Raw genomic sequence first — 20766 nt, forward strand, 5'->3', positions numbered from 1 at the left:
AGCACAAAAGTGTCTGTTCGCTTTGAGCTTTTTGTGTCAGAGCTCTTAGCAGCCACAGCAGATGTGATACTGTACTATAGGTCAAGTGACACAGGTTGAACGACGGTTCATAGCGCTACAGTATAGTAGAAGGTTCTCGTGAAGCGAGAAACTTGCCTCTCTATAAAAGCCAAACGATATGTGTCCGTCATTGAACTTCTCTCTCTTCCAATAGATTCAGATATCTGCACACGCCCATCAGCTTCAAGATCTTCTTTACAGAAGCCCATCATTGTTAGTAATATGCCCTAGACGCCTTCATGATGTCTGACTTGCATCTTTTAGCTCGCTTTATATCAACTCCCATTTATGAGTATCTAAGGCGCTTTGCACTTCCTGCTCCCCCTGTGGAATTTGATGATGTGTAGATACCTAAAAAGGGAACTAGCATATCTAAATAGAGCATGAAATGCTCTCTAAAAACCCACCATAACCAAAAAAGGACTTCTGCTTTCTTTTTCGAAATCTTCTGCTGCCATAAGACAGCTGCCACAAGAGAAAAGTGGGACTGCCTAAATGTGTGGATCCGAATCGAATTCTTTTTTCATGTCTTTTTCATCATTGGTACCAACTCGAAAATGTGGACAGCGTGAATTACAGTCTTTCCCCCGCTTCATTGGATATTTTTCGGCCTGGAGTGTTCGATTACAGGGAGGATCGAAATCAATTTCACCACTTCGCATACACGGAATCTATCTCGAACCCCAGTCCGAAACACACTAACCCACTTCCGGCTTAGCTCAGTTTCCAATATTGAATCGTATTGAACTGGAAGACGCGCGCGTTGCGCGCCTCGGCCCTGAAACGAAGGATTGGAAGGGAGAGAAAAAGCATTTATATTGTGTGAATTGAGCGTCAAATATATGGTAAATAAGATCGACCAATGAGGGATAAAGGATTATATGACTAAGAGCCACGTTATCGAGCCAGGTAATCAAACAGACTTACTATTCAGTTTCTATATTTCGATTATGCGAGCACATCAGCCTCTTAAGTTGCAACTAGCCTTTGAGAGCACTTCTCTAGAGTAGGAGAGCTATCCTGTGGTAAAGGCCTTGATTTGTCTGCCGTATCTAGAGCATTTGTTTTGTTGGGTTCAGAGTAAAGCTGGCTATTGAGAGAGGAGTTTAATAGGTTACTGTATAACGTTTATCCATTCAGACCTATAGTCTGCAGTATGGCCAGCATATAACGCTAAGTCGAGTAAGAAGCGGAACCTAGCAGTCATCAAAAGAAGAATAAGACGATATTAAAGATAATACAGCTTCACACTGTATACGCAGCGAACACCCGACAATAGGTATATAGTTAGCGCTAGACCTCGACATGGTCCGGTTCTGGTTCCATGATTTGAGACCTAGACCGCCAAGAGAACCGCTAAGAGAACCGCTAAGAGGTATAAACACGATTTATAAGTGAACAATTTCCTTATTAGGAGGCTTTATACTGAAGAAATTTCTTGGCGGTTCTATATCGAGGTCTAGTTAGCGCCCACATCTATAGTAAGGCCGATTAGATAAGATTTCGAAACTAGGACACAAAAGCGAGACGAGGGACAAGTACAAGGGATAACATACTCAATGGGAATCGTAGTGGTAATAAACAGCACAGCGTTGCAATAAAATGAAGGCCAAGATGCAGAAGACGAAGCAATCATAGTTGCCGAACGTGCATAAATATGCAGACATAACCCTACAACCCTAAGCCAAGACGATCTAATCCGAAAAAAGCGGCAATAATGCAGGTACCAGTGGGCAGTAACAGCGAATGAGCGACGTGCGTGGCAGAACAGTCCATACGTAGTTAAGCCACCTCTTTTTGCAACATCTCACGCACACGTACATCCGTGTTGATTACTGGAAGACGCGCGCTGGGGCACGCTGTAAGCCCTGAAACGACGTGGCATTAGTGGAAGTTGGTCTATAGAGGGTGGCAATAAAAACATGAGGCATTTGAGGCAAAGAGGCTTTACCAGACAGTTCAAGCCCAAGCCGCAAGGGTCTTGGCTTCTAAAGCACGCAATCTGCCCATTTCCACGATAAGGTCGGGGTCGGGAGAAAAGCGGAGATCATCAAGACTAATCTTCTCGAGTAAATGGAGACCTTGAAAAGACCGCAGCCTAGAAAGCTGAACGTAAAGGGAGCAGTACTTCCGGTGAGAATCTTGTCCTCGCCGCGCTGAGCCATTTTTTAGGTCTAGGATCGCGACAGAGAGAGTCGAGCCTTGTACTTTGTAATCGGTGAGACAGAAAGCTGGGCAGATTGGGATCTGCTTCCTTCTCACGGACACGTCTTTCACTGCGATGGAACGTTCTATTGGGAAGATCGGCATAGTCGAAGGTGGAAGATGGTCAAAACGCGTTTGCAAAATTCGATCCGGTTTGAATATTACGGAGGCAGGCGGTCTTGTACAGAGCGTGTAAAGGTCGTCCAGATCAAACAATTCGGCTGTGAAAGTACACTAGTGATGCGTTAGGATCTCGAATATCGAATAGACTTTCCAGCTGGATCCAGAACAACCCCCACTGCGGTGCCCGTGGCACCGTTGACCTGACCAAGAGGGGTGCAGCCGTTAGTGAGCATAACGGTCGGCATATCTCTCGTGTAAAGAAGAAGACCTGGGAAGAAAATCTGGGCACTGTGATCTGGCTGGAGCAGCAAGTCATGGGCTTGAAGCCGAATGTTCACGGGGCCAGTTGACTTAGTCCGGGTGTGAATGGCGGGAAAGATATAAATCCTCTGAGATCTCCGCCGAGCGAAATTCTCAATACGGATCCGGTTGATTGGGTGCCGTATGGCATTTAACTTGACAATGAAAGTGGCATCCTCTGATATTGGATCTGTGAGTGAGGGATAGACTTGGAATTCAGGCGGGCAACGTCGTCATCGGTCAATGCTGCTTGCCTCGTGCGCGTCAAGAACCCACGAAACGAAGGATCCTCGGATTGTCTCATTTGCTCATCGAGAATGATAACGTTTTCGAATCTATGCCAAATCAGCCGGCCGGCGGCATCATCGTCAACTCCAGATCTGGGTTTTTTCCATAATGGTGGGCCGCGAACAGGAGGGAACTGGAAGAAATCGCCCATAAGAATCACGATTGGAAGGCCGCCAAAGTGGTCGGGAGAGGACCTCGGCAATGACCGAGCGACTTTGCATTGGTTGTTGATCACACTTAACATTTTCAGATCGACCATGCTCATTTCATCAATAACCAGGATGGTCTTTCGTGCCCATAATCTTCGAACGCGGGTGCTTCCAGCAGCTTTGTAAGAAAGATTGATACCAAGAGAAGTATAATAGGTGTTCCCTCCCAAATTGTCTGCTGCGGCCTCAGTAGGGGCTGTGAGGATAATTTCGTGTTTCCGGCCAAGAATACACAGGGCGGCTTCGATGGCCTTTGGTATCCGCGTCTTTACTGTGCCACCTTCGCCCGTAATACACAGAAGTAGTTGTCCGAGTCGTGATGAGTCGCATGGATGTTCAGTCCACGACATAATTTCAGTTAACAACTTTCGCACTACAAGTAATTGCTTCGTATTTAGTGGGATATCTTTGACGATCAGCTTGAGTAGAGAATCTGATGTCGGATATTCGAGATCCAGCCTTACTGGTGAATGAATCACCAGGCGTGCTTGCGTTGATCAGTATAGGCTGCAGCATGCCATCTTCATCTATTAGATTAAAGTCGGGCAGGTGTGGGGTAGGATTAGAAAGGTCTCCGTCCTGAAAAGGCTTTTTATGGCTGGAGAGTTGATTTTCCCAGTCTTGCAGGACTGTGGGTGCGACTATTTCTAAATCCAAAGTATGATCAGGTCGGAGAGAATGGGTACTGGAAGGAAGTGGATTCATCCGTGTGAGATTGTGTGCGCGGCAGAAAGTGGCCAAGACCGGTGCTCTCTTTGCTGCGATGAAACAATCTTGGCCCCAGGTTTTGGTTACTGTATTGTAAGCGGCGATCAAAGTCTCCGCCGTGAGCCGCTCATCTTCGGGAGCCATGAAATCATCACAATCGGGTGCGTCTATCTGCTCATGGCCGGCCAGATCTATGTTATCAACATGACGGTCGTACAGCTCAGCGCGGTCGTTCAAAGGGTGTCGTAATCTAGCATCGATTTGGCAGTCGTCTTTCGATTTCCGAAGAAGTTCGATATTAGTGGCAAATTCCTGGATATATGGCACCAGTGTGGGCTTGACCGACGACCAGATATGTGACAAGACATTGGATTCAGGGGATCCACAAAGAAACCTCTCACGTAGCTTGTCCCAGGGAACAAAAAGACCGAGAAGTATCTCCGCGAGATCATTCGCAATGGCATCGGTCATTGGATGCCCTCCGCGGATGGAGTCTTCCGCCATTTGATACTGTGTGAGCTGTCCACTGAATGCGACGGTGGCTACCTGGGACGGTGAGCGGGCGACATGCTGGACGCGAGCGCCACATCTCGGGTGGCGCGGGTCAAAGTCAAAGTGATCATGATGATTTCTCCGCTGCCTTCCTATTTGGACTAGCATGCAGTACTCGAAGAATGAGAAGGTAGCAAGGCCGACCCCCCGCCATTTATAGTTGTCGAACATACTCACTGGAGCTGTTTCCCCAGCCTGGAATGTACAAGGCTCGTCGGCAGTTCCAGCAGAAGTATCAACATTTGCACTGGACCCACTTCGAAGATCACGTACATACTGCCTTAGCCACCACAGGTTGACACGGACGAATTTGGTGTCAACAGTGTAGTAGTTAGGGAGATGGAGTAAGGTACTAGCGACCTGAACACCGCTCACTTCCCGGTCGCGCGCCAGACTATTGAAGCAACGGAGCGCGAAATTATCCATGTTCCTTTCCCGAAGCCGCAAATCATTAGCAGTTGGTGGGTCGGCAGCTTTTGCTTTTTCAATTGCTTGCTTCAAGAGTCCTCCCTTCGCTATCAACTGCCATGGAGAAACGTCGTCTTTCGTGGCGTAGTTGGTGATGTAGTAGACTAGGGCCAGCGATTTTGAGACGGTCGGGATCCAGGAGATATCGTGATTTGAACGGAGACAGCTGGCAATGGCGGGATTCCATGGATTTATCCAGGGATGATTCCGAGCTAGGTGAATCACCCCAAGATCGTCGATCCTAGACGAGGGCACGATTTCACGGGGCATACCAAAACGACAAGTGCTTTTAGACAGGTCTGTTGGGTGGTTTATAAAACAGGTGGCGAAGTGCCTCTTGGAGTGCAATTGCTTAGATCGAGCAACGAGGTTGCTATCATCGGCTAGCCTGATGTGGAAATCATGATCCGATTCTGGGTCGGAAGCAGACGGGCTTATCGGCGCAAGATTGACCTCCGGATCAACGAGGGTACTCTCATCAACGCTCTGGATGATGACACTTTCGAGGTAGTGGAGCACACGCGTAGCAAATCCAGCGTCGGCGAGAACGCGGCTTCGCAGATTGGCAAATGAGAGGTTGCCTTTAAGCCACACCATTGCGTGTAAATGCAGCATTCCTCTGCCATTGGTCTCAACTACGCCATAATGATTTGGAACATCCCCAAGAATCCCAGTGCGATCGCGTCCGCTAGCGAACAACCCGTCCAAAACAGCGGTACAAACACTATGGAAAAATGAGGCAACCGCCACTGGGTTGGATGTGGCGGTCGCACCTCGAATAGCGGAATTTGAGGCTGACAATATATTGTCGGAATACTCAACACCAGCCAGGATGATGACAAGTGGACTCCGTAAATCGGAGGGGTTGATGGTAATCCAAAAAGCAGGCATTCCAAAACGGACGATGAGACCTCGGATTTCAGACCGCATTCTCAATTTTTGAGCGAAAGAGCCGGGGGCCCACATGGCAATTGCTTTCATAACATGTAGCAGACGGGAAATCCCTGGGTCTTTGATTTCATGATGGATCTCTAGATCTTGTAGTGCATTACGAAGTCAATCCTCAGTAAGAGAAGAGATGTCGTCAGTGGTTTTTGACCAGTGCCGACGTTGAAGGACCAATTTATTCGCGAGGGAAGATTTTCGAATCAGAAGCACGTCATATATCAGATACATGAAGGTTCTGTGGCGCGCAAACCTGCTCTAGTCAGAGACGGAAGTTCAAAAACTAATACTATTGCATTCAGTAAACCATACCTCCTGCTATGGTGCTTTAATGCCCACTCCGCGAAGGAAGACAAAGAGACGTCGAATGAACGCTCGTCCAGATGGCCGCCAATGCCGAGGGGAAATAAAGTTGGAAATGCGCCAGTAAAATACGCTGGATCATGCCAATGGTCAGCAAGGGTTGCCTGGCCCCGAATCCTGTAAGAAAGGCTAGGGATTTGCTGCTGGCCGCGTGTAACTGTATTTTGGATGGATGAGGCGAGAGGGTTCGAAACCATGTCCAACAAGGCTTTCAAAAGGCGCTTGTCGGGGCTCTGACGTTCACCGTTAATGTCGGTGCAAACAGACCCAGTCATCAGGGGTGCATTGATACCAGTCTCCCGGCCAGCATCTTGTGCAGCCTGGAAATCATTTTCGTGGTTACCCGCATCCAAATGGACCGCGTAGCCCTCTAGTTCCAGCCCATCGGACAGATCCACAGGAATGATATTTTCTTCAAGATCGGCTGGAATGAATTCGTCATCCCACATGTCGATCATTTGACGGTTGATAGCAACGTCGTGATAAACATGATTATGACGTGTCAGATATTGAAGAGCCGTAAGAACCCTTTGTCTACGTACCAGCAAAAATGGAGATAAGTCCGCATAGGTGGCGGGCTGCTTTCCTAGCCAAAACACCCTAATTACATCATGCAACATTACTGCTGGGCTCGGAAGAATTTCAAGAAGTGGCTCCGGATCCTGCGGAATGACTATGAAGTGGCCGCGCAGAGCACGATAGGATACCGGCGACATGTGGCTCCCAGGGCGCAACTTCCAAATTATCCCGAGGGGATGACACCTAGCAATAAGACACTCCTCGACTGGGGTGAGGCCTTCAAGCGCCGACGGATAGTTTTGACACATTGTCACATTCACACGGTTCAAAGCAGAAAGTCTCGGCACAGGATTTTGAGATAGAGACTTGAGGCAGGATAAACATATATCCCACTCATCGCCATGTTTGCCGCAATAGTCAAGGTGGGTAGCTAGTGGCAGGAGCAAAGGGTCACTGACCTCCATTTCTACAATCTCCGGAATCGGCACAAATGTCCCGCAGGATGAGCAGACGCCTTGCTTTGATGAATCTTCAATATGATTTTGATATTGGGCAATGGAAGCTCTTATTTGAGCTTCAGTCAGCACCGGTGGAAAAGTCGTAGAGGCTGAACTTCTCGACTCAAGATCATCACGCAGCAGTTTTAGAGCCTTATCGATGATGTAGGTAGAGTCAGTATCGGTGTCCAGCATGCGCCGCTTAGGTTGCGGAAGCGTTTGAGACGGGCCCGACCTCTTTGTTGGGGCGGCGGATTGAAGCGAGCTAGGTAGGTGGGGAATTGATCGGTGGCTGTAGGAATCCGGTCCTAGGAATCCATCGGTCGAAGCCCTCGGCATAGACTGGGACTGTGGGGCTGGAGACACCCCATTCCGAAGCAACGGATCTATGGCAACGGTAATTGAATTTGGAACAACTCGACCGCCAGTTGCCGAGACTGTGGGCAGACAGGGTCTTGTAGTCGTATCCAGGGTCGGTCTTGGAGCAAGAAGACGAGGACGTGATGAAACACTTTGCCTGCAAGGGCCGGCGCGGACGCCGGAGGTGACTTTAGGTGGGGGATTTGGCGGCAGTATCGTCTGCGAGAAGCCAGGTGCAACCAAGGTAGAATGGACGCTCGACGGGGTAATATAGGATGGGGGAGGGAAGTGAGGATAGGGTGGGGTCAATTGAGATGGTAGCGCCGGAGCCGGGGAAAAGCCAGTAACATGATTGCGACGAGTTGGTGAACCGTATGACGGAGGAGGGAAAGGACATGGACGTGGGGCCGACGGGGTGGGTGGAAGGAATGTAAGAGGTGGGGAGTCGGGCTGTACAGCACCAGGCCGGTAATCTGATGGGAAAGGTTGAGATGGCGAGGAGAAAGAATTCCAGAAGTAGTCGAAGGGCATGCCTGGGTTGAATCGCAGAGAAGGACATATCGATATCAAACAAGAATATGTTTATGTCTCCGTCATATCTATATGCATAGCAGGCAAGCACTTCAAGAATAAAAAGTAGACAATGGAAGGTTTCAAACAGCCCCGAAGACTTTGATGGATAAAAAAGTTAAAGCCCCAAACACAAGAGTACAGGTAAAAAGAAGCGGTGTATCTAGACACGTCAGAGTTATCTAACCAACCAGATGAAGCTCCTAAAGAAGTGCGTAGCAAAACCATGCACATAATGAGCATGAGGATATAACGAATGAATAGGAAGCACAAGGCACGGACACCAGGGTTAGAGAGTCAGCTGTTAGGGTTATAGTAGAAAGAGCCAATGATTAAGGATAAAACCCGCCAACACTAAACTGAACTGGACATTGCTCGAACAGCAATCAGAAGAGGGCGTGGAATGAAAAGGTAGCGAATCAGAGAAAGGCAGTGGATCGAAGTAGCGAATGAGAAGTCGTAATTTGGCTAACAACAGCGAAAAAAACAAAGTTTTCAGAACAGGGGTAATCCCCGCGGGCGGAGAATCCCTTCCTCTCACTTCGTTCGTTTCAGGGCAATACAGTCGTAAATAACCCCACAAAATTAGCTACTGTATTGGGCTTGTATGGCTTTCGGAGATTCTAGAATGGTAATCCTGCAAACAAGACAAACAAAAGGGAGATCTCCCTAATCCGGTTGCTAGGCCAGAGTTCGGATCCCAGTCTGTCAGCCATTCAGCTGCAGAGTGTTTGTGTGAGTGAAGCGTATACTATACAAGTTTCTCGCTTTTGTGACAGACGGCATTGTTGACTAGCATTCGCTAGACTCTGAGTGGATGAGACTGTGCTGACGTTGGATCTGTTGGATTTATTAGAGCCTTAAAACGCACGATGACTGCTAGCTCGTATTGCAATGAAAACGATCTTCAACCCTAAGACCTCGACCCTGTGGATCAAGATTCGCAATATGCCCCCACTCCAGGATATGTCGGTCATGCCTTTACGCCAAAGACCGGGCTTAGTCCTTCACCATAGTATTTCTCCGAAAGCGACCCAGAAGAGCTGTCCCAAAACGAACCAAACAGACCGAGACTACTCTAATCATCCGAATGGAACGGCGAGCTTCTCTGCACTTGATATAGATGTTGGGGCACGGACCTAGTATGTTCCTGAAGTGATGGTCTTATCATATGCAGGACCGACCCAGCATTTTATGTAGGTGGCTGCTTGTCAATTTCCGTGTCTTAGCGCCGCCAAAGTCACCTGATGATGAGGCTAAGGACATGTGCCCCTCCTTCAGCAGAGACTTAGGCAATGGCCCTCTACATAGACACGGATAACGTCTAGTGATCATGACATCGATATCTTTTGCTGGTAACAACCATGGGATCCAGGTCGGACAAAGCCATGGCTCAATCACTGCAGAGTTTCATCTGCCGCCGCGTAAGTTCGAGGAATGGGACAAGCTCCAGCCGTGACTAATCGCCGCATCCTAGTGCGACCGGAAACTCCACCCAGCCCTCTATCGACTGTCCCATTCGCGCGTGATCCAGACTTTGTCAGTCGCGACACTCTACTTCATCAGATCCATGAGAAGAGCTCCGCACCAGGGTCAAGAATAGCGCTGGTCGGCCTTGGAGGTGTCGGGTAAGTAAAGGGTCACCATTTTTTTTTAATTTCTTCATGGCTCACAAATTCGAAGGAAATCGCAACTCGCCATCGAATATTCCTATCAAGTCCGATCCCAATCGCCAGCGACATGGGTTTTTTGGGTCCATGCAAGTAATGAAGCCCGGTTTGAGCAAAGTTTTCGGGACATCGCGGACCAAATCAAACTCCCGGATCGTCAGGACCCTAAAGTCAATATATTTAAACTCGTCGAGAATTGGCTCCGGGATGAGAGTAGAGGAAGATGGCTCTTAATACTTGACAACGTTGATAACGATCAACTGCTCAGCTCATTTCCGGTAGCAGGCAAGAAAGATCCGGTCAGCAGCCGAACGAACGCCTCAACAAAACCACTATCAGAATATATTCCTAGAAGCCGAAATGGCTCCGTTATTTTCACGAGCCGCGCCAGAGATGTTGCATTAAAGATGGCCAATCATAAGGACCTTATTGAGATTAAACCGATGCAGGAATCCGAAGCGCTAGAGCTTCTCCAAAAAAAGCTTGATCAACCAAGGCAAAGCGAAGATGGTCAACAGTTAGTGAACGCGTTAGAGCTGATGCCGCTAGCGGTCGTACAGGCCGCTAGCTATATTCGAAATCGGGCACCCCGCTATTCGGTATCACAATACCTAAGAGACTTCCAAGGGAGTGATCATGAAGCAACAAAGCTTCTTGAAAAAGAGGCAGGTCACCTCTACCGAGACTGGGAAGCAAAGAATTCAATTTTAGTAACGTGGCAAATATCTTTCGACTACATCCGCCAAACAAAGCCATCAGCAGCAGAGTTACTTTCTCTCATGAGCTTATTCGATCGGCAAGGGATACCGGAGAGCCTTATCCGGAATCAACCCAAAGCCAACGACACATCGATTTCAGAGCTTCTAAGTGACTCTAGTGATAGGGAAACATCTGAATCTGATTCACGTCCGGATTTTGAAGATGATGTCATAACACTGCGGGATTTTTCTTTCATCTCTATCAGCGAGGACAACACTTTTTTTACCATGCATCGGCTAGTGCAACTCACAATGCGTGCGTGGTTGAAATCTCATAAACAAATAAATCAATTTCGGGAGAGATTCATTCGTATCCTATATGATGAGTTTCCTACCGGTAAATACGAAAACTGGGAGAGATGCAGGCCACTATTTCCTCATATCAAAGCTGCGATGTCACAACGGCCGGCATCACCTGAGTATGGAGAACTATGGGCTACATTGCTTTATAGAGGCGCATGGTATGCGTCGGAAAGCGGTATTATTACGGATACAAGAGAAATGGCAGCGAGATCAAGGGAACAAAGAATTATTTTGCTAGGTGAAGAGGATGAAGAGGCACTTGATAGCACAGGCATGTTAGCAATAGCATATCGGCTTGACGGGCGGTGGAAGGAGGCCGAGCAGCTCGAGGTGCGAGTGATGGAGACGAGCAAGACGAAGCTCGGCGAGGATCATCCCTCAACGCTGACGAGTATGGCTAACCTGGCGTCGACGCTTTGGAACCAGGGCCGGTGGGAGGAGGCCGAGCAGCTCGACGTGCAGGTGATGAAGACTCGCAAGACGAAGCTTGGCGAGGACCATCCCGACACGCTGACGAGCATGGCTAACCTGGCATCGACGTATAGGAACCAGGGCCGATGGGAAGAGGCCGAGCAGCTCGAGTTGCAGGTGATGAAGACTTGCAAGACGAAGCTTGGCGAGGACCATCCCGACACGCTGATCAGTATGGGCAACCTGGCGTCGACGTACAGGAACCAGGGCCGGTGGGAGGAGGCCGAGCAGCTCGACGTGCAGGTGATGAAGACTTGCAAGACGAAGCTCGGCGTGGACCATCCTCACACGCTGACGAGCATGGCGAACCTGGCATCGACGTATAGGAACCAGGGCCGATGGGAAAAGGCGGAGCAGCTCAACGTGCAGGTGATGAAGACTCGCAAGACGAAGCTTGGCGAGGACCATCCCGACACGCTGATCAGTATGGGTAATCTGGCGTCGACATACAGGAACCAGGGCCGGTGGGAGGAGGCCGAGCAGCTCGACGTGCAGGTGATGAAGACTTGCAAGACGAAGCTCGGCGTGGACCATCCTCACACGCTGACGAGCATGGCGAACCTGGCATCGACGTACAGGAAACAGGGCCGATGGGAGGAGGCCGAGCAGCTCGACGTGCAGGTGATGAAGACTTGCAAGACGAAGCTTGGCGAGGATCATCCTAACACGCTGACCAGTATGGGCAACCTGGCGTCGACGTATAGCAATCAAGGCCGATGGGAAGAGGCGGAGCAGCTCGAAGTGCAGGTGATGAAGACTCGCAAGACGAAGCTTGGCGAGGACCATCCCGACACGCTGACGAGCATGGCCAACCTGGCGTCGACGTACAGGAACCAGGGCCGGTGGGAGGAGGCCGAGCAGCTCGACGTGCAGGTGATGAAGACTTGCAAGACGAAGCTCGGCGTGGATCATCCCGACACGCTGACCAGTATGGGTAATCTGGCGTCGACGTACAGGAACCAGGGCCGGTGGGAGGAGGCCGAGCAGCTCGACGTGCAGGTGATGAAGACTTGCAAGACGAAGCTCGGCGTGGATCATCCCGACACGCTGACCAGTATGGGTAATCTGGCGTCGACGTACAGGAACCAGGGCCGGTGGGAGGAGGCCGAGCAGCTCGACGTGCAGGTGATGAAGACTTGCAAGACGAAGCTCGGCGTGGACCATCCTCACACGCTGACGAGCATGGCGAACCTGGCATCGACGTACAGGAAACAGGGCCGGTGGGAGGAGGCCGAGCAGCTCGACGTGCAGGTGATGAAGACTTGCAAGACGAAGCTTGGCGAGGAGCATGCTTCTACGCTGACCAGTATGGCCAGCCTGGCGTCGACGTATAGGAACCAGGGCCGATGGGAAGAGGCGGAGCAGCTCGACGTGCAGGTGATGAAGACTCGCAAGACGAAGCTTGGCGAGGATCATCCCTCTACGCTGACGAGCATGGCGAATCTCGCTTTTACTTGGAAATCTTTAGCCCACGATGCCAAAGCTATGAATCTGCTGCGAGAGTGCTTAACCAAGCAGAAGAAAATACTCGGCGTAGACCATCCCACCACTTTATCTAATTCTGAAACATTGCTAAAATGGGAAAGGGAAGCGATACGAGGGATCGAAGGAGACTGGGAATCATATGGGGAATGGGAAACGGCTGACGAGTGGGAAAGTGATAATGAATAGCAACGAGGGCGCCGAAGATAAGTAAAGTTAATAAGCTTAGGAGTATATGCTTAGATTGTGTTTTCTGCCTCCGGTATAAGTTACTTCTCGAAACGATGTCCCATTCAAAATCACCTAAGCGCACACTTGTAGGAGGAAATCAGTCTCACCACTACATTAGTCTTCGATATACAGTATAATAAAATAATGATCGAAGAAATTGGTAATGTTGTCCATTTGTCCACAAGCAGAAAAGGCTGCTTGGTCTCCTCTAACGTGCGTGCCACAATGCAAGTCACATCCCTGCTCCAAACATGTGCGAAGGGCAATTATGCGATAGAGGTTTAGGTCAGGCAGGCCATGACGCATTAGCAATCGAGAATGTTCTTGAGATGTAACTTTATTCCCGACTATCAGGTGTCTAATCTAAGCGCATTCAAAGAACATGTTATGGGCAGCATATGTACAGGAGCTCGCTGTTATGATCAAATTTAGAATGAGACAAGGATCTAGAGCTAGCTTGTAAGCCCGGTCAAGGATGAAGTTCCATGGCTCGTGGTCCAGGATGTTACATCGATAGAGGATCTTGCGCCACATGGCAATTCTAGAAAGTGATCGACGCCTTTCCAGAGGACAGGCTGGCGTTTGGTTGGTCAGGCGCGGTGGGGTTGTGAGTCATGATGGACTGCAGATGCCTCGCCAATCAAGGTTGTTGGAAACAGGAGCGCAGCGGGTCCGTGGCCGGTAAGTTTGAGCGGTAGGAGCAGGGCCCGCAGATCAGCCAAAGTCTTGCCCGGGTACTTACCAGGGTACATGCAAAGGTACTCGTGAAGTCTCAGGTTTTGTCCTGCCACGCGCGTCGATTACAGAGATGAGCAAGAAGATACTTTGTAGTATTCGCACCAATTAATTGACCTTTCATCAAGAATTTACCAATGGCCAAAGCATCGTCAGGAAGAGGGTGCATAAGATGAGAGGTGGAAAGTGGGACGGCGAGATCGAAATGATCGGCCGGCACCTTAAACCTTAAATAGCACGTGGGTTGGTCTCGAGGTCCAGTCCTTCGTGCATCTTGCTGAACACCACTGTTTGGTTTCTCAGAGTCTGGTTAAAACAAGGACAACTGCGTTGCAGCAGCTCATGGTCGATGCGCGACAATAATGGCAATAGTACCTATGATCGCACTTGCATGGCCATTGCGTCTAGCCCTCTCTGGATGCTGTATTGTATTACATCTATCGCAACTTGCAATGTAACGCAATTTCATTGCCACAGCGATCGTATCCATGGAATCCATTGCATCAATTCTGGTACCCAGTTGCCAATGTAACCCATCGCGAGAAATGACCAGTCTACATGATCGGTGTGATGGAACCAAGGGCTGGTCCCCCTGGCAACATGAGACCAACCACGGATCCATGGGGGGGGGGGGGGGGGGGTGTCTTCTGGCCAAAGAGCTCCAAGTAACTTTCCAATGCCCTCGCAAATCAGTGGCCGTTCCTATGGATTTGCGCAGGGGGTTTCTGTGAAGAGACGTAGCCGACTTGACATAAAAGGCGCGAGATTTCCGGCCCAAAATAAATCAGGACTTTCCTCCTCACACTCCCGTGTGTCATGGTTTCCATCTCTTGTCTGCAGGCTCGAGAGGCACCATGGCCACGGCTCCGCAGTACAAGCTCTGCGTTATCAAACATGCTTCGCAGGATAGGTCTGCGTTATCAATATGCCTCGTAGGAGGGCGCTGCGAGAACAAGTCCACCCCGCAGGATAGGTCTGCGTCATCAATATGCCTCGCAGGGGGGTGCTGCGAGAACAAGACTACCCCGCAGGATAGGTCTGCGTTATCAATATGCCTCGTAGGAGGGCGCTGCGAGAACAAGTCCACCCCGCAGGATAGGTCTGCGTCATCAATATGCCTCGCAGGAGGGCGCTGCGAGATCAAGACTACCCCGCAGGATAGGTCTGCGTCATCAATATGCCTCGCAGGGGGGTGCTGCGAGAACAAGACTACCCCGCAGGATAGGTCTGCGTTATCAATATGCCTCGCAGGAGGGCGCTGCGAGATCAAGACTACCCCGCAGGATGGGCTCTGCGTTAGCAACTGTTCCCCGCAGGATAGGCTCTGCGTGATCAACTGTTCCTCGCAGGATGGGCTCTGCGTGATCAACTGTTCCCCGCAGGATGGGCTCTGCGTGATCAACTGTTCCCCGCAGGATAGGCTCTGCGACACCAACTGTTCCTCGCAGGATAGGCTCTGCGATACCAACTGTTCCTCGCAGGATAGGCTCTGCGTGATCAACTGTTCCTCGCAGGATGGGCTCTGCGTGATCAACTGTTCCTCGCAGGGGGGCGCTGCGTTACCAAGTGAACTCCGCAGGGGGACGCTGTGATGACAATCGAGACCCGCAGGAGACCGCTGCGTTAACAAGTTCTCCGCAGGGGACAGCTGCGAAACCAAGAGACTCCGCAGTACGATGCTCTGCGAAATCAAGTGCTCCGCAGGGGACAGCTGCGACACCAAGGGACTCCGCAGTACGATGCTCTGCGAAATCAAGTGCTCCGCAGGGGACAGCTGCGACACCAAGGGACTCCGCAGTACGATGCTCTGCGAAATCAAGTGCTCCGCAGGGGACAGCTGCGACACCAAGGGACTCCGCAGTACGATGCTCTGCGAAATCAAGTGCTCCGCAGGGGACAGCTGCGACACCAAGGAACTCTAGCAAAGTGCAGGCACCTCTACGTGGTGCTAGGGACCAGTATTCAACTCTCGCTCTGCAGTTGAAGAAGCCAAGACCTGCGCCAACATCGATAGTTCACTTGTGTAGGCTCAGGCCATGGGCGAAGAGACTGGCAGTAGGGCCAGGAGAGCGCATTCAGAGCCTGTTTTCACTTCTAGATAACGTTGTATAGAGAACGAACAAACCCAGAATTTTGCTCTTACCGAATTCGCCGTGCATTGTAGTATCAAGTCCAGAATCCGATCTCACAAGATGTATACACACGTAGAGCATGTATACACACACATCCAGGCTGGTCGCTCGGTCAAAGATCATCACATTTGGGCAAGAACGCATTATTCACGTGTGTCTCAGAAGTCTGGAAACCCAAGATGACTGTTGAGGTTGGCTTTGGTGGTGACGGGTAGATGCGGTGATCAATAGTCCATGGTGGCAACCAGCCTGCTTCGGTGATAGTTGACTGAGCGTCGTGAACCGTTGCATGAGCGTGCGTAAATAGTTGAGTCTGCTCTGATAAATAGTTGAGCCGGGCCTGGTAAATAGTTGAACTGTTCTCATCAACAGTTGAATGAGCGTGTGTAGACAGTTGAGTCTGCTCTGGTAAACAGTTGAGCCGGCTGTCTAAACGGTTAAACGGCTTCCTCAACAGTTGACCGGCTTTCCAAACAGTTCACCGGCTTTTTAACAGTTGAAATGCTATGCAAACAGTTGAATGAGCGTTGGTAAACAATCGAGCACGACTTCATGAACAGTGACCAGCTTAAGAACCGTGACCAGCTTGAAACGTGACCAGCTTGAAACCGTGACCAGCTTGAAACCGTGACCAGCCTGGAAAATAGTGGCCAGCACTGGAGACAATTTGTCGATGATGACGGTGCCGATGCGTCGATGGGCAAAAAAGCTGAGTCTGGACGCGTTGTTGTCAAACGGGGTGAGGCGCTCAGGCGGTGTGTCTTCCCTCGCGCACGCTCCGTCCGACTTGGAGGAAGATCCCGCCCACAGCACTGTATTTCTCTCATAGGCCAACAGTGGTTGTCAAGTCCTCTCGGACAAGTAACAGAGTTTTGACATACGGTCGATAATTATATTCCATACGGAAAGCTACATCACGTCAAAAATCCCAGTAATCTACACCAAGAATCCACTCGGCTCAAACTTCCCGATATATATACCACATGTGTACAGTATATGACACCTCCAATGAACGAACAACATTTTTTTTAGCACTACGTATACTACTGTATGACATCTAAATCGCATGCATGACTGGGATTTCTAGCGGTCTCACAAAAATATGACCAATAAGTCTACACCAGTCTCCTCTGAGTACGACTGCGACACATCATGAGACAATTGGGATCAAGTTGATTCAAAGTCGACCACGTATGATACAAACATGAAACTAATGCTCAGCAGCCCGACCGTTGAGTCCCACATCACTGCGCGTGAGCCCTAGATCCGATGAAATGACACTATTCACATCCTTTGTGTACGTCTACGTTGCGAGCTTCCCCTGTCCCACACACTGACAAGGCTACCATCCCAGACATCGAACAAGTCGGTCTACTGCATGTGTCTCACAAACAGCAGTCATCAGTCTACGAAAAGGATACACCATCGAGTGTTATCAGGGAATTACGCAGGCGGTTGAAAAAGCAGCATGCAGGACGAAAGCATAATGAGCCCTGCATCACCGGCCTAGACTTTGCCTAGCATGACGAGCACTCGTCTTAGAACTAGATGAAAGCATTTGAGAATGCCACGAACGAGCCTTGCAGTCTTGCTTCGTGAGTCAACAGCTCACGCGTGATTCGAAGCCTTGTGGGAGCAATACATCGCAAGACATCAGCTACACAGCGACGCAAAGCTGCCCATCGGGATGAAAGACATAGCTACATGATTAGATGCTCAAGACTGCGATGTGGACGCGTGCCGTCATGATGCAACGTAGAGACGGCGAGCTCGCATCTCACACCACATCACTGTAGCGCAACTCCCACTGTTGTACCTGAATGACAGGCAACGGAGCTAGATATCAAGCACCAATGCGCAAGACCCCTTCTTTGTTCTGCCATGGCAGTTCGACGGGTAGCCTTACACAATGATAGCTTCCTCTTCATAGATCCCCACACCTAGCAGACTGAATTCCTGGGCAAAACCCATATAACCGAGTACGGAATTCTCCGTTATTTTCGATTCGCCAATAAAATGGGCATGGATTTTTGGAAGCTCAAATCGACTTCTCTTCAGCAGCATCGGGGCCGTAGCACGTGTCACGTGACAAAGCCGTTTTGTCGGAACAATTGATCATGTAATCAACTTTATTAGTCAGCGTACCACATGTTAAATTGCTGTGGTGGAGACTAGAGAATACCAGACAAGTACACAGACGTGACCCATACCATTGGTACATGCTGTTCGACCCTGATTACGTGTTCAGAGACGTTTGAGAGGACACAAGCATTTCGAGACCTCCAATCACTTTGAATAGCTCGAGCAGAACCGCAATTTGACCGATACTGGGAGGGACGGCGGAATTTGGTTATCTGAGACCTCCCAGACCTCAGAACGACTGACAAGATCAGTACGGAAGGCTTCTGAAGGGCTTGGGTTGAGCCAAAGTTGCCGAGCTCGCAGACTGCACTGCATAGCTGGGCAGATGTGGCTTCATCTCACCCACCCTTGGACATGTCGCTCCACCGACAAAAGACCAAGTACCAGCGGGCGCAATGTCATACGTGCCGCTTGATAGTTACGTCCAATCAGCCCATGAAGAGAGCACATCCATCAAGATTCTCATTGCATGAGATGAATCCCTGTGTTGAACCTTTACTCAAGTTTCGAGTATCGTCTTCTCTCGACCGGACCGAGGACATGGTGACGGCATCTGCTTGCATGTTACCGCAAATGCCGACTGGATCAGCCTGGAATGCATATTCGCTCGACTACTGCAGTGTACGTAGATCGGTAATAGTCGGTCGCGCAGCAGGGAGGCAGGGTCGCCAAGAATGATAAACATTCGCAAGCTGAGCTGCTTGTCGGGCAAGAATGTCGAATGGTGTCGGCACTCGCACCCTCACGGATGGAAATCAGCCTGGTGTGTCCAAAGCGAGAGAGGTTGGACTGGCGTTCCCGTCCACCAGTCTGACGCGACGGCAAAGGCGGTGAGGCCGTACCAGACGCGTGGTGCAGTGTTGTTTGCGCGACGTCCGGCGGAGTTGGTCTGCACATGACAGTGGCCGTTTGAAACAAGTCAGTCGACATCGGATCTCATCGCTTGTAACACTCGGCTCTACCTGATGTTTGATCCTCTGATGAAGTCCGGTAGATATTACAGACCACGCAATTGCTCTGCCGGTGTCCAAGTTTCGACTCAATCAATGCTCGCTCTAGTCAATCTTTCAAGATCGCGCTGGGCCTCTCTCTCTTTCTCCTAGTTGATATCAGAGCTGTAGTCGACAAGAAAGGCTATGAAGCATACCTCGAGCAGAGGTATCTTCCCCCTAGTCCTAGTCGAACCAATTCCACGAGCCGAATTCCACATATCAATGCCCACGAGCCCACTCCCACGAGCCGCTTTTCACGTATCGATGCTTTCACGTATCGAAGCCCACAAGCCAACTCCCACAAGCCAACTCCCACGAGCCAACTCCCACGAGCCCGTTCCCACAAGCCCATTCCCACAAGCCAACTCCCACAAGAAAACTCCCACAAGAAAACTCCCACAAAGCTGACTCAAGACCGACCAAGTCCAGCCATGGCACTGACCTGAGCCAGACAACCGTGGCAGTCATGTCCTTCGTGCGCATGTTCTTCAGCATGCCCTTCGTTCGAGAAACCGACAACGCGTACTTTATAATGAGCTACATATCCGAAAAAAGCAGTCAAATGCCTGCGGCGGTGATGGCGTGCTTTGGGTTTCATCGAGACAAATTCTGTTGGGGATACGTTAGCTCACAGATCAGAAAAGGGACTTTTGACTCACATTAATCCGATGACGGATCAGCGTTTTGACGGGCGATTGGAGGATGGGCGACGGGTGCAAAATCCAAACTGAATGAACTCATCTTGGGACTGCCCAATCATTAAGGTGACCCTTTGCAAAAGTCTAGCAAAAGAGCCAACGCTCAATATTTGGGCTTGCGGGCCGACGGTATTTGTGATGATCCCCGTCTCGGATCCCCACCTCAGTCTATGTGACGAGGGCTGCTACCGGGAAAACCAAGCAGGAGTGCATGGGATATAGATTGTTCGCCATTGATCACCCGGCCAGCCATGTGTAGTGTGAATGCGGTCTTCATAATTGGCATCTCGGTTGAAAGTTGGTCACTGATACCCCCAGTTGTCGGGATTGGCGAGGGATACTCGGTGTCGGCATTTGACCTTGAGGCGATGGCGGAACTGCCATTTCACCGCAATTGATTGCATGCGTGTCAAGGTCGAGACGACATACCCGTCACACGGTATGCTCAAACGAGGAGCCCATGTCTCTCGCCAAATGGGCTGGCCGCATTATCGGATTCATTGAAGAGATTGCTACTCTGATCGTGCTGATCAAGCGTCCTGCAGTCGCGCCGACTTCCGAGCAGCCTAATGCCACAGACTTTCGTCTGCCACTGCTATGTTCATGTCGAGTGATGATCTTCCCCGCGGGAAGGATGCGTTATTCGAGGATAGCGAGTATGTGCACATTGTGTCGTTACGATGTAACGCACTTGACGGGTGACTGTTCAAAGACTGTTCCAAAGATGTCAGTATACATCCGGCGATATGGGACCACTCACATTTATCATCTTGGACCTCAACTCTTCAGCCCATACATAAATTGCTCCACCATACCTCTTTGTCCACGGCGGAATGGGTTTGTAGACTTGTCTGGCACCCTGATTCGATTCTCAAATCGCGAAATATTGGCCGAGTGTGCATTGATACAAGATGGGCTGCAAGGTGGCAGTCTGTCGTAGCCTGAAGCATGGATCTTTTGCTCGACGTGTGCCTGTAGGCATAAA

General features: G+C 50.1%; 1 protein-coding gene across 1 annotated transcript; it reads right to left on the bottom strand.

The window, feature by feature from the left end:
• Window positions 1–2019: 2019 nt before the first annotated feature.
• N7520_009653 (uncharacterized protein) lies at window positions 2020–8128 on the bottom strand (the record flags this gene model as incomplete). The annotated part of the gene is made up of 6 exons (XM_057143587.1): window positions 2020–2499; window positions 2565–2866; window positions 2965–3591; window positions 3650–5944; window positions 6023–6111; window positions 6171–8128. The coding sequence occupies 6 exons, from the start codon at window positions 8126–8128 to the stop codon at window positions 2020–2022; spliced, it is 5751 nt and encodes a 1916-aa protein (XP_056992875.1).
• Between the last annotated feature and the right edge of the window lie 12638 nt (window positions 8129–20766).

This window comes from Penicillium odoratum (genome assembly GCF_028828045.1).
Source record: "Penicillium odoratum strain IBT 22623 chromosome Unknown utg000006l_segment0_segment0, whole genome shotgun sequence".
Classification (NCBI taxonomy): domain Eukaryota; kingdom Fungi; phylum Ascomycota; class Eurotiomycetes; order Eurotiales; family Aspergillaceae; genus Penicillium; species Penicillium odoratum.